This window comes from Populus euphratica, unplaced genomic scaffold, assembly GCF_000495115.2.
Source record: "Populus euphratica unplaced genomic scaffold, PopEup_1.0 scaffold528.1, whole genome shotgun sequence".
Lineage (NCBI taxonomy): Eukaryota > Viridiplantae > Streptophyta > Magnoliopsida > Malpighiales > Salicaceae > Populus > Populus euphratica.
The window spans coordinates 261705-276400 of record NW_011500078.1 but is presented as its reverse complement, the minus strand read 5'-3'; the positions used below and the strand labels follow the sequence as shown (position 1 = coordinate 276400).

The following is a 14696-nucleotide window of genomic DNA, read 5'->3' as shown; positions in this document are numbered from 1 at the left end:
CCCATGCCCTGAAAAATCAGAATGTAACTGAGGGTAAAAGAGAGATGCCAGATCAAACAATTTTACACAGCAAACAATCTTATACAATTGCATAATATTGGGTTTTTAAAACATTTATATGCAATGAAAATTACAAATTTAAAAAAAGAAAAGAAATTGAGAGTGGTGTGATCTAGATTATCTTTTGAACTAGTAGTGAATTGAAACATATTAAGTGTATAAATTAAGTAAGCCTACTTAAGTACTATACTTATTAGAGTTTGGAATTTCTGGTCAACTAAATGTTTGAGTATTATTATTATAGTTTTAATTAATTAATTGCCTTGAAATTCTAGGAAAAAAATCCCTAGGTAATTCTATGGAATGATATGTGTCTTTTTTTTCCTCGGAAAATTAGGAACGTTTTGATACATGAAAGAATCATTGTGGGTATAAAACTCACTTCATTCATTATTCACTACAATAGTGGAGTGATGATTGTGACCTTGACAAAAAAAAAAATATCTTTAATTAAGGGATAACATCATTTATTATTATTAATTTATATGAGAGTATTTTGTCTATACAATATTTTTATGAATACTAAAATAACAAAAATACCTCCAAGATATTTTTTGGTTTTTTTATATATAATTGAATTACAAAGGTACCATTAAATCTGAGAAATTTAATGTATTGGAGGTGAGGGAATTAGAGTCTTTTGGTTTAGATTATTTTTTTTTAATTGTTGGTTTGCATGGGGTAGTGTCATAATTTACTATTAAAATGATATTTTTAATTAGAAAATGCTATTGATGAGTACATAATAAGAAAGAGATGCTATGTTTTGAAAGCGGTGCGTGGAGTGCTTTTCAATTGTCAAAAATAAGATTTTACTGTATAGTTTAATTCTTCGCAGGCTCCTTTTTCATTTTTGGTGTTCCATGTAGTCTAAATATTCATAATTTATTGTCCATGACTCTTTTTTACCTTTAAATTAATACATTATAATCCTTATGTTATTAGTATTTTATATTCAGTCCTGTTAGTTTTATTTTTATATTTTTATTATTTTTTATTTTGTTAAAGTTTTATATCTTTTCAATTTAACCTTTAATTTATGATTTGTATATATAATGATTTTCGATTCTGTCCTTCTACTTTTAATTTTGTTTTTTGTTCCTTTACCCTTTTAACAAAGTTTTTATGGCTTTCAAATTAAGTTCATGATTTTAGTTTTTTCAATGATAATAATAGTGATTTTAGTATAGTCCATCTTCTTTTAATTTCTTATTATTTTCCTTGATTTGTTTTGTTAAAGTATTTGTAGTTTTTAATTATATCCTTCAAATCAAGTTCATGATTTTTATTTTTTCAATGATGATGACGACGATGACGACGACAATGATAATAGTAATATGAAAATAATAATATTAATAATAATAGTGGTAATGAAAGAAAAAGTAATGATGATGATGATAAAAAAAAATAATAATAGTAATGGTAGTTATAATAGTAATAATAATAGTGATGGTAGTGGTTTTTTACTCTGTAAGACTCTATTATTCATCATCTCACACATTATTATGGATAGACTATACAAAATTTTATGTTTATTCAATTTGATCCTTAAATGTTTTTTTCCTCATTTAGTCAAAGATGGAATTGAAATAAAAGAGACCAAAATGAAAAAGATACTAAACATTGGTGACATGCTATAAGTTTTGTAAAAAATACACTTGGATCCTTGAACTTTCAAAATCATATAGATTATATAATTTCAGTACCTCAATATTTTTTCAATTCAATTTTGGTGTAAAATTTATTTTTATTATTTTTTAGTTACTAGTTGAGAGAGGAGAAAGAGAGAGAGAGAGAGGGGTCACTAAATTCTGATGGTAGAGAGAAAAAAATATCGCTGACACTAATTTAAGTTACAAAAATAGAATATATTTGTACCAAATTATTCTATTGGATTGGGAGTTCATATTAATTATTTTTTTACCTTTAAATTTCATGAAAAAAAAAAATTTGAGTTCGGAATGATTTTTTTATCCGAGTTGATTTTGGTTTTTGAGACCTTTTTATTTTTATTTTGAAGGCCATAAATAGATTTATCATGGTTTGTATGATGTTTTATAGAAGTTTTTGGTCAAAAGTGAATTGAAAAAAAGGTTTTTAGGTAAAAAAACTAAATCCTTGATTTTATAACAATCACAATGGCCAGTATCTAGATAAATTAGATGACATATCATGTGATTTGTTTCAAAAACATTTATGGCAAACTATAAGAAATAAACAAATAAAGGTCTAATTACATAAACCCTAATAAAATGAGTCATGCAGGTTAGCTTACCGGACCCAACAACACCTAACCTTTATTTAAAAAAAATATTTCTCTAAATTTATTTAATTTATATTTAAATTACTACTCATTTTCCCTTTTATTTTATTCAAAGAGTCTCTCCTAAATGCTTTTTTTTTTTTGCTATACATTTAAATTTAAAGTATTTTTTTGATTCTTATGAATTTTATGTTTTAGAATATTTTTTTATTTTCAGATAATATTTTTAATATATACAACCATATATATAATTTTTTTCATTTTATTTTATCAATTTAATTTGTATCTCTATTCTATTAATGCTTATTTAAATAAAAAATATTTTAATAAATAAATTTAACAAACATATTTAGATAAATACCCTACCTTTTAAAAAATATTTATCTTGATTTATATTTATTTATTGAATTTTAAAATTTTATTTTTAAAAATCAACAATAATTTTTAATTAATTTATTCATATATAATTTTTATTTTTAATTTATTTGATTACATGCATAGCACATCTCTTTCAATGATGTTACTGGGCTTTCTAGCCGTGGGTCGGTTATAATGTAATATCTTTGTTTGGGCAGCTGAGGGCCTCGTTTGCTACCAGAAGAGAAGTGATTCCACTCCAAGCCTGATTTACATGGTTCGAGCCGTTCGACTAGAAGATCGTACCACGGGCAAAAATGAAGCTAAAATCTCTTCATACCATGAAGTAAAAACATATCGATAAATTCATTAAAGGGACTATACTCTAGTCCAAGCCACCTACATAATTAATACATAAACGAAAAGGAGAATTTGCAATGCTAGACGAACCAGAACATCGTCTTAGATCCTGTTAAGTGAACATCGGAAAGCCCGAGTTCCCTGCCACCGCTGCAGATCCCTTGTCTCATACCAGACATACCTCACATGTATAGTCACCATAGATAAGAAATTTGGAAACCATTCAATTTTTTTTTTTACTAGTTGGAATATTTTCCACAGCTTACTAGAATTTTTGGGAGCTCTACAGAGGCAAAGATCCAACTGGTAAGACATCAAAACTGTCCATTAAACTTAGTTGCAGAATTCACAATTTAAATACACAGAGAACAAACTGTCAATGAACTTAAAACATGCAAATCCAGACAACTGTGATGCTTTCAATCAATATGCATAGCTTTTAACTTTTAAAGCTCATTGTTCTCAATCCTTTGAACTAGTGCATACGCCTGACTGACAAATTGGAGAAACAACTAACCAGGCCCCACCTTTGGAATGTCATAATGCTCACTTAGGTTAGCCAGATATTGATTGAATTCCTGAATCCGATCACGGTGAGATTTGCTGGCCATCTTAACCATCCTTTGGGTATCGATTTTCTCCCACTGCTGGAGATATCGCTTCTCAGCTGGTGTAAGATGATCATCATACTTTGCAGTCTGCCCTTGTTCATCATCTTTGTCTGTCTCGTTCATATCCCCAGCATGATCTGTTGCTAATTCTGTATTTCCATCTGACAACCTCTAAAATGAAGACATTTTGTTAGTAACAACCAATAATTCATGAATCAAGGCAATATTAACTGAAAAAAATGAATGATGAAACTGTAGAAAGCATTATGACATCATAGACAGTCACTGCATAAAACTATAGCAATACACCCCCCCCCCCCATTTTCTCTCTCCCTCTTCGCTTCCCTTTCTCTCAGCTCCTACACACTCGCAATGGAAGCAATATAGCTTTCTTTCTCCATCCTCGCTCTATCATCACTGATTTTTTATGAAGGGCAGGCAGCAAATCCAATTGTGAACTCTGGATGGATCAGCAAGTGGGGCATCAATATGAAAAATATATATCTCATTATCTACTCACATGAAGATTAAATGAGCCCTAAGGAATTAGTCTGTAAATTACATTGGGAATGTAGACGGGACTGAACCATTTTCCGATCAGCAAAGATTTTTTTATAATTATTTCCCAGCAATTACTCAGATAATACTGCAACTCTAAACCGAGGAATGTCTCGAAAGGCTATTCCCTCGACTCCTGTCAGTTTTGGAGCTGGCTCAGTCCATCTCAAACACGAACTCAACCTTCTGTGTTTTTACACCCCAAAATCTTATCCATGAGAGTTTAGAAGAAAAATGCAAAATAATCAGTGCTCCCACCATGCCACATTACATTCAAATCCTACAGTGTTGTTCTGAATACTAGTCTCCGCTGCCCAATAAAATCGTGCAATAGTGATCCCACACAACCTTCAACTCGCTATTCTTTGAACTTTTGAAAATCACACTTGCATTTCTCAAGTCAAGAGTTCAGCGAATTCCACCTTAAAACACATGCCCTTTTTCAAGCCTTTTACCAATCAGAAATGCCTTCGTAACTAGGAGATAGCAGCGCTATTCCAACATTACAAATTGCTAGAAAGACCACCTAATTTAACTCATCATTCATCGTGCATAGTCTACATGAGAGTGTCCAATTAAAAAAAAAAATATCATAGTTACCAACAAGTATCAAGGTAAAGAAGAAGACATGAAACAAAAACCTGCTGCAGATTGATCTTGATAACGGTGCTTCTTGTAACGGAGATTCTTCTTCTTCTTGATAATGCCACCTGCTTTCACGTCCAGTGCTTTTCCCTTCAGCTTCAGCTTCCCCCCTATCACGTTCTCGTACGCAGACATCACTCCAATGATCAGGATTCACCACCAGCTATGATTCTAGATTACTTTGTAATTATTTATTTGCCAAAATACAAAATCAAACAACAATGTTAGACCAGACAGGGGAAGAAGAACATGATTCGATTTTTCAGAGATGGAGAATGAGATTGGATGAGGAATTCACATTGCGTGGGAGAGGGGTATTAGAAAGAGTGGTAGGTTCTGGACAGAAGTCGAAGTCTCTAGAACACCTCTGATTGCATTGTATTGGAGGGAACCATCTAACGACATGTCGTTTTAGCTCCACTGCCGAAAACAATGATTTGGCGGCTTTCCCGTTGACAAGAAATCTCGGTTTAGTCACGGGTGAAACTTTCCTTTTTAACCTTGTAGATTCAAGCATGTTCCAACTCCATCCTTGTAGTCTGAACTTCTATACTCTAACTTATGTGGTTGGTTTTAAGAGGTTCCGATGTGTTCCCCCAATCATTTAAATAGCTAGCAAAGCTCCTTTTCCTTTTTATATATATATATATATATATATATATATATATATATGCATGTATGTATGTATATATGCATGCATGTATGTATGTATTAAAAATCTCATTTTATCACATCAATTCCTCCGTTGTGTGGTGACATCTCCAAAGAATAATGAAGAGCCTAAAAAGAAATAGCTAAAAAGATGATCTTTGTATCAGCAAACTTTTTAAAAATTAAAAATATTTTAAACCAGGGGTAAAAGTAAAATATTGATACATAGATCTAGCTAAAAAAACATACTTTTTCCATCAATTATTATTGAAATATTCACGAAAAATATTCACTCGTGGTATATGTTATTTTTATCATATTATAATAGCTTTTATTATTGTAATTTAAAAATATTTTTATCATATTATAGTAGTTTTTATTGTTATGGTTTAAAAACAAATTAGCTTAAAAAAGTTATTATTAGTTGTAATTAGTTAGGTATAATATATTTCTGGTTAAAACTAAGGTTTGAATTATTGTTGAATAAAAAGTAATTTAAAGGTATTTGGTTAAAACTGTTTTTTAAAGTAATTTTGACAATAAAATAACTACAAATAATATTTAATAAGTTTATAGTTTTGAATTATATTATTATTAATACATTATAAAAATAACAATCCTTTATTAAGTTCATACTTTTATTGTCCTATTAAACTACTTGCAATTCTATTATGTATGTAATTCATTCGAGAAGTCCTTTGGTATCCATTGCTATTCGAGAATAGAATGACATCGACTAAAAGATCATCGAGAATAAAATTGAGATGACGATTAAATTCTATAAATATCATTTGTGATTTTTTTCTAATGTAGTTACGTAGTGCCATTGATGTTATTATAATATGAATTTGTATTTTGTACAAATATACATGTATGTTTTGCAAAATTCTTCATCTACGTTTTTACATTTCAATAAAGTATGTTCTATCACATTGCATAATAATGAGTTTGCACCATTAAATACTTCTTCATGACTTCTTAGTTACTTTCAATGCTAAAAACAATGCAAGTGATATCTTTCATATTTATATGGATTTAAATATCTATATCCATCTAGATATGCAACATCAATCAAATAATATTTCTTTGGGACAACAAAGGCTTTATAGTTTGCTTTGATTTGCTTTTTATGAGGTTATTACTATCTTATGATCTAAATTACGAGTTTTACAAGTTAATCGAGATTGGTTTAGATCAATCTAATATATCATCTAATATGTCACAAACTCAATAGTTAAAAAAGGTTTCATTCAAATACTGAGTTTTGTGTTCATTACTTTTTTATTTTATTTCTAGAAAACATGTTTCTGATGACCTCATATTTTTTTTTATATTTTTAAAAAATAATCTAGCTTGTGGCATAGCATGTGCTAAGGATCTAGTGCATGCTATTTATCATCGAATTATTTGATTTTATTTGGGTTTATTTTAAGTAAGATTTATTGTTTTTAAGGTTTGTTTGGGTAAAAAAGGAGATATAAGTTGCATTCTACCTTTAAAGGCTTATGTGAACAAAAAAGAAAATTTCAGGATTTAAAGAAAGCATTTGCATGATATATTTTAGAATTTGTCCAGTGAAATTATGTATATACCAAATGTTACTTTCAAATAAATCTTATAGTTTCAAAACAACAAGAAGACATAGGAAACAATACATTTAATTAAAAGTCGCAGCACACTTTCCATTTAATTTTAAAAAATTGATACTTGAATCAAAATCGACTCTCCGTATGTAACTGGGGGCTATTTTTGAGGTTTCACTAAACGCAAACAGAAACAGGCACAAACGGATAGATTGATAAAAGATCTGATATGAGTAGTCAAACATAAATGGGACAAACTGCTAAATCCTCAACAACCGTACGATACCAATCTAATCCACTCCACACCATCCGATCTCTCATCCACTGGGTCCCCCGCCTAACAAACTCAAAACGTCCCCGAGCTCTGACACTCATAAACACCAGGTACACGCCATACCACACTCACGTAAACACTGCGTTAAGCCATTGAAATACTCAAACCAACTCCAGAACCTTCTAGCTTCTTCTAGAAGCTCATTTCAATGGCTGAGACCAAGAGATCCACTGGCAACGTCAAGTGGTTCAGTGCACAGAAAGGTTTTGGCTTCATAGCTCCCGACGACGGCGGCGAGGATCTGTTTGTCCACCAGACCTCGATCCAATCCGACGGCTTCCGGACCCTCTCCGACGGACAGCCTGTTGAGTTCTCCGTTGATTCAGAAGAAGACGGCCGCACCAAGGCCGTTGATGTCGTAGGCGCCTCCAGATCTCGCCGTCCTCCTCGTGGAGGTCGCGGTGGCGGGAGGGGGTACTACGGCGGAAGAGGACGAGGTGGCGGCGGTTTTGGAAGAGGTGGCCGTTCAAATGGTGGAGGTTATGGAGGCGGAGGATATGGCGCTGGCGGGGGTGGTGGCGATCGTGCTTGTTTTAATTGCGGACGGTACGGTCATTTAGCGAGGGATTGTTATCAGGGTAGCGGTGGTGGTGGGATATATGGTGGCGGTGGAAGAAGAGGATATTCTGGTGGTGGTGGTGGAGGTAGAGGTGGAGGATGCTACAATTGTGGCGAGGAAGGGCATTTTGCGAGAGACTGTCCTAATACTGATAACAAGTGAGAGAATGTGAGTGGTTTCAGTTAATGGTGACACGAGCGCGGTGGTTGTCAATAATTCTTTTGTGGATTGTTGCCTTTTCAAGGTTTGGTGATTGCTTCTCTCCTCTCTCTCGCTGTTTTTTTTTTTTTTTTTAAAGGATGCAAACCAGCATAGAAGATGGAGCAGAATCGCTTTCTGTTCTAATTGTTTTTTTTTTTATATAATTTGGTAATGTTGGCGATTGTTTGCATAAGATATAGCTCCATTTCTTTTTTCATCGGTTATTGTTTAACATGAAACTGATTACATTTTACCTGTTTTATATGAGATTAATTATTTTTTCTACAGTTACTTGAATTGTTATGATATTAGTAAATTTGGTAATGTTGCTCAGGTCCAAGTAAACTTTAATTTCAAATCTGAATAGATATTATCAAGATTGGGGCATGAATGTGATGGCCACTATTTAAAAGTGATGGCATGCTTTTTTGTATTTTTCGGTTTCATTCAGTTTTATATGTGGATACTATAGCAATATTTATCTTAATACCAAGAATTTCATACGTGTTTGGTGAATGGATGTGTGTGTGTGTGTGTGTGTATTCCCATTAATCTATGGCTAGAATTCTTGTAATCTTATCTGAAGTTTGTTAGCCTATGAAGGGTTGAAATTGTATTTGTTAAGATTGGAATCCTCTGGGGCTAGACCAGCCACTCCTTGAAGAGTCTTGTGCGTGGTCTTATCCATCTCCTGTTTGGCTTCATGATATATCCGCAGTTTTGTTGCCTGTGGTCTTTATCCTTTCACATAATTGTATGACTGATTATTGAAAACAAAATGAAAGAATGACTTGATGTAATTATTACAAAAGAAATGCATAATGTTAAGGGGTTTATGTATTCTTTCTGAGCTGTAACATCTTGCAACAGTAATAACTCAAACAGAGAAGGATGGCTTGCTATTTAATGTTGCATGCAAGTTCTAAAGTTTACCAGTCCTTGAAATTCTCTAAGTGGCAGCTGGTTTCTAAGAAGGCAGGACTTAACAGTCCTGCCAATTTGTGAAAGCCATTTCTCTTTTATTTTGGGCGATTATTTAGAAAGCTCTTCTATTGAGCATGATCTTATTTATCAGATTCATAAGATTTATATTAGTTGGAAAGTTTAACATCTGAGGCATTGCCTGAGTGTCAAATGAGCTATTGATGCTTAAGCTTTTCTCTTGGCCATGTATTGATTTCAATTCCTCTTGTGGGTTGAGTTGGGGGTGGATGTTGGGTAGATGTGCCTTGTATTGCCATAATCTGAATGCATGTTTCATTCTGGCTGTATCATTTAGTTTGTCTTCTGTCTTCTGAAATGCAAATTTAACCTCATGTTATTATTCATTCAAATCTATATTGAGTGGAAAATATTGTCCTACCTGTCTCAAATTATTGCTCTTTCAAAACTCGGAGCTTTTTTATGTTTCACTCCTAGTTTTGATGCATTCTCAAGTAATTCTCTTAGCTCACAAGCACCACTTGGCTTTTTCTTAATTGTTTGTGGTTTGAGGTTTTTTTAAAGATGCAATAATCCTCGCCATAAGTGTATCTTTGAATATCTGAAAAATTATGCTTTCATTATTAGCATTGCAGGTGTCATAGCCACAGAACAAAAGGCATCCTTTGAATTCTGCTGTATTAATGGGTATAGCTTGTCGATCAATTTTGCTTAGTGCCATATCTCATGACTTCGGTGATCAGACATGTGTTCAATCTATATTACAAGTTATTTAGCCACTTGGTGTCTTATTGTTTTTGGTGATTTGTTGTGTTATTGATATCAAGTTCTATGATATCTGAGTATTTGGACTTCGGATGAAATGTGCATTATGCTTTGTATGAAACACTAGGATGATGTTTCTTTAAATGATGATTCATGCAAGGATTGACATACGAGCAGCATGTTCCAAAGTTTTGATGTTGGTTTATAGATCTGTAACGGGTATGGCAGATCCTAATTTCTCTTGTCCTCTCCTCCAACCCCCCATAATTTTTCTTCGGGGGAACCTTGGTTAATGGTTAGCAACTTAGCATGCAGGCCTGTCCTGGTTGGTTATCTTTGAAGAAATCCCCAAGTTTAGTAGCATGCCTAGCATGTCATTTCCACTCCATTAAAGACACTCCTTGGATGATCGGAGTTCTCTTTTGGGCTCACTGGGTATTTTTGTTGATCGTTGGCTATAATTGTACGGTTCTTGCTTTTCATTGATTAAGTTACTCTGTGATGAATCTTCTAGCTCTCACGGATAAGTATCTGATCTTCCTGTCCTGAGTTGATTTTTCAGAAATCTTTCTGGTTATGCAACGTCATGTTGCCAGTTCAGTTCTTCTACATGTCTAACCAGGGGCAACTTGATTTCTATTGTCATAGAAAACCTCAAGATCATATATTCAGAGAATTCCCCCATATCAAGGTCTTCAAGATGCGAAGGTTTTACTTGCCTTTATCTTCACTTGTTTGGCTCTAGTTTGAGTAATTTGAGCTTTGTAGATACACATGTACTTTTCCAGCATGTAATTTACATGTAAATGAGCGGATACGTCAATGTAACTTTAGAATGTTTTAGGAGGATCGCGTAGCCATAGAGCATTGATATGAGATGAGAAAAGGAATTGGTACTTTTTTTAGCCTCTTTAATCTGTGTGTTAGGAATGGCCAGCAAGCTACCTGCACGCGGAAGAAGTAACATAAAAAAGAGATGATCCCAAGAGTTCATGGGCACATAGTTGTTTTAAGTTATTACAACATGATACACGGAGAGATTGCAATTGAGGTAGCTGACGCATAAATGGAAAAATAAATAACGAACAGTTGCCAAGAGGCAAAAACCGAAATTTTTATTTTTTATTTAAAATAGTTTTTTAATTTGTTTTTTTTTCTCAATTTAACCCTCCATTTTTTTGTCTTCTTCTTTCATATTTCATGCCCATTCTTTTTATTGCTTTTTTTTTTTTGTAAGATTTTTTAAATTGTGATTTTTTTTCTAATTTCATCGTTTAACTTTAAATTGGTTGAGAATTGAACCCAAGTTTATGATTTTATAAGTTGCGAATATGGAATATTAACTCAGGTTTAAAGGATTCATCTGAATCAATTAATATGGATTGAAATAGTTTACTATTTTTTCATACACAAACTTTTACACTCATCCTTCTTCAATTATTGTGGATTAACTATTTTTTAGTTTGTGACACTCGAACCTTTTACACAATTATTATTTTGATAATTATCTTGAACATAAAAAATGTGATAATTTTTTTTATCCTTATCCAAAAATTATTTTCCTTTTTTATTTATTTATGATGCAACCCTATCATTATATAATATTCATCTTACAAAAGATTTTTCAACACTTTGGTATAATCAATTTGTATCCACATCACATCATCAACTACTCATACAGAGGTTCACTTAATACCAAAAAACTAAGCAAGTAAATATTTGGTATCTTTATTGAAAAGTAAAAAAGAATGCACCTACAAAATTCCATAATATATAGCACAAATAGTAAGTATATTTGCATTTATTTAGTTCAATAACTTTTTCTTAGTTGTATAAACAAACACATCAATATAAAACTATACATGTGCAAAATTGTTACCAAAATATATCTATGATTATAAGGACAATCTCAAATGTTGGCAATCCTTTTACGAGTGTATTCATGCTATTCTTTGTTTACATAAAATTTCCTCCTTGTTGTTTTGCTTCTATAGTATCCTCTAGTAGAACCCCTAAATCTTATTCCATCATGTTAATCTTGTTGATACTTGTATCAACATTAACTTTTTTAGATTACATATATAATATATTCTTATCATTGTTCATTCTAAGAAACTTAAAATCAGAAATTTTTCATATTTATTCATAATATTTATCTTACTTTTCATAGCATACACTACCACATTCATTTATTTCATCTAATGATCACACTTTATATTAAAATTGATCAATATCACTACCTTATCTTTGTATTTTAACTTATAAATGAGTTTGGATTTATTAATCCAAATAAATGCTTATGACTTGTGCTTTAATTATATTTATGGACTCATTAAACTCATTATTTATTTATCTCATATTTGAGTCATATTTTTGGGTTTATTTGATTCATTTCCATACTTAAAACTCATATTCTACATTATATATATTCTTCAATATATTTTGGTACTCATAACATGCTTTATAACAATTAATGTCATCTACTCATTTTCATCTTGACATCTCATGCTTTATTTTATTTATGCATTCATGATTCCATTTCAATAGTTTTAAATGCTCATTTAATTAATGTAAATAATTTATTCCTCGAACCTAATTTCATATTCATAACTCATCATTTAAGCCAGTCATATTCAGCTATCCATTTTAATATTTGGGGTTTTAATTTGAATTAATCAACCTTTATTAATTAACCCTATATTTATAACTTATACTATTTGTTATTTATACACTAATCGACTCATCTTGATAATTCATAACTTTTTATTTTGCACCATTCATATTCCTCACTTAATTTAAAATGCTTACAACTCAACATGCAAAGCATAATAACCTTGCCATTAGGATCCATTTAAAATTTTGTATATTAGATCTGTTGTTGCAACCAATATAAAGTTCTATACAAATATCCCACCTTCACGATTGATTTAATTTCCATACATTAATCCTATTGTTGCATTGTTGCAGTCAATTTGAATTTTACTTATTAATTTCCTTGTTACAGTTAGTTCAAATCTTACTTATTGAATTCACCATTGTGGTCTATATAAATCTCACACATTAATATTATTGTCATTAAAACACACTCCTTTCATCTTATTTTCCCTTCTTGATGGCAAGTTTTCACTGAATAATATTTTCCTACTCTATATATGATATTCATATAATGTATTTTCTGTTATGAATAGTTTGTAAACAATGCATATAATTTTCTTCACATTCATTACACGAACAATCAATTAATTAAAAAAAAAGATAAAATAGTGATCTTTACAACAATTTTCATATTTCACCTATTAACCCTCCCTGAAAGCAATTTATTCTTGAAATTATATTATCCAGCCCCAAAAACAATCCTTTCTTGAAATTCTATTATCCTGCCCTAGAGGCAATCCATTTTTGGAATTCTAATATCTCATCATAAAGGCATAATTCATTTGATATCATTCCTTATCCGAAGGCATAATTCATTCTTTCATTCCAGAAACACAATCCAATCATTCTCATTCCATTTCATAACTATAACATGATATAAAAATTTCAAAATTATAAGTAAAGTTGTACTGAATTTAAAAGAATAAGGTGTCGAGTACCTACCAAGTCCTCTTGTCAAATGTGCTTCTCATGTCGAAGGTCCAGTTTCCAAACCTATAACATAATATATATATATATATATTCAAAATTTTATTGGTTCTTAACATCTCATAATTATCAATTTTCCTCATTAACCTTACCCATCTAACATTTTTTTGCCATTTCATTTTAGTTATTTTTCGCAATCCTTACCATGCCATTATCGTGTTCTTATATAAGGTACCACACATTTATTAATTTTTCTTTATACCAAGCTTTTTTCCATTAATTTTTTCCCAAACTTCTCTAATTACAAAAAAAAAAAGCAACACTAACTAAATTTTCTTCTCTTTTTTTTTTGTTCATTCAACCAACATTCACAATTTATTTTAACTATTATTCCCAATCATAAATGATAATACAACATACAAACTTAATTAGTCAAATCATATACAATATAGAACCTTTTCTCCCTAAATATGGTTGGCCCTAACCTTAGCAAATTTTCTATTTTCTTCTTTTATTCTGTTACATTTCTTATATCTCATTCATTTTTCCAAAATCAAACCTATATGTCTATTTGGTTAATATAATTCCATAGCAAGGTTCTTACTAAACTTTCATAATTATCATTATCTTCCATTAGATGTTACAAATACCCAACTCATTTAACTAAAAACTCATTATAACATAATTTTTCATTCATACATATGACATAACTTCACAAGTTTAAACCAATTTCTACTCCTCCTCTTACCCTACATCTGGCTAGCCCTAAATGCTAAGGTTTTTTTTTTTTTAATTTTATAATCATGTCTAGTTTACATTTCTCCTAAGCTAACTTAACCCATTTACTTAAAAACACCAATTTTTTCCATCATTTCTCTAGAATCCTAGAATCAACATATTTAAGGGCTCTTCATTTATTCCTTATAAAAACTATCAAAACTATGAAATAAATAGTAGAGGACATCTTACCAAGCAAGTTTGAGTTCAATTTGTGGTTTTATTAGCAAACTTTTATTCTTCTCCTTCTTTTTCCTTCACACTTCTAGCTTCTCTCTCTTCCTCTCTACTCTCAAAGCCATCCCTCACCATCTCTATATTCATTTATGTTTGCTTCTCCTTCGTTGATTACATAAAACTTTTCCCCTCAATCTCACCATTTGAAAGGACATGAATATGGCTTTGGAGAAGAAATTAACGTGTGAAGAACCTCTCTCTTTGTTATGCT

The 14696-nt window shown here is 31.3% G+C and overlaps 2 protein-coding genes across 3 annotated transcripts; one reads left to right on the top strand and one right to left on the bottom strand.

Moving 5' to 3' along the window:
- Window positions 1-3251: 3251 nt before the first annotated feature.
- Window positions 3252-5221, bottom strand: LOC105108712 (protein FAM32A-like). Its single transcript, XM_011003133.1, has 2 exons — window positions 4851-5221; window positions 3252-3812 (listed from the first exon to the last, which is right to left on the bottom strand). The coding sequence occupies exons 1-2, from the start codon at window positions 4987-4989 to the stop codon at window positions 3553-3555; spliced, it is 399 nt and encodes a 132-aa protein (XP_011001435.1). The 5' UTR covers window positions 4990-5221; the 3' UTR covers window positions 3252-3552.
- A 1983-nt stretch (window positions 5222-7204) lies between these two features.
- On the top strand, window positions 7205-10792 carry LOC105108711 (glycine-rich protein 2-like). Of its 2 annotated transcripts, none has more exons than XM_011003131.1 (2): window positions 7205-8225; window positions 10452-10792. In XM_011003131.1, the coding sequence occupies exon 1, from the start codon at window positions 7571-7573 to the stop codon at window positions 8141-8143; it is 573 nt and encodes a 190-aa protein (XP_011001433.1). In that variant the 5' UTR covers window positions 7205-7570; the 3' UTR covers window positions 8144-8225; window positions 10452-10792. The 2 variants fall into 2 exon arrangements, with proteins under 2 accessions (XP_011001433.1, XP_011001432.1); XM_011003130.1 differs by having other exon boundaries at window positions 7205-10352; window positions 10452-10789.
- The last annotated feature ends 3904 nt before the right edge of the window (window positions 10793-14696 follow it).

What these genes read in the sequence shown, in the direction of transcription:
- LOC105108712 (XM_011003133.1), bottom strand. Translation starts at nt 4,989, where the DNA reads ATGTCTGCGTACGAGAACGTGATAGGGGGGAAGCTGAAGCTGAAGGGA. An exon ending in TCAAGATCAATCTGCAGCAG is followed by an intron (nt 3,813 to 4,850) that starts GTTTTTGTTTCA and finishes AGAGGTTGTCAG; the next exon opens with ATGGAAATACAGAATTAGCA.
- LOC105108711 (XM_011003131.1), top strand. Translation starts at nt 7,571, where the DNA reads ATGGCTGAGACCAAGAGATCCACTGGCAACGTCAAGTGGTTCAGTGCA.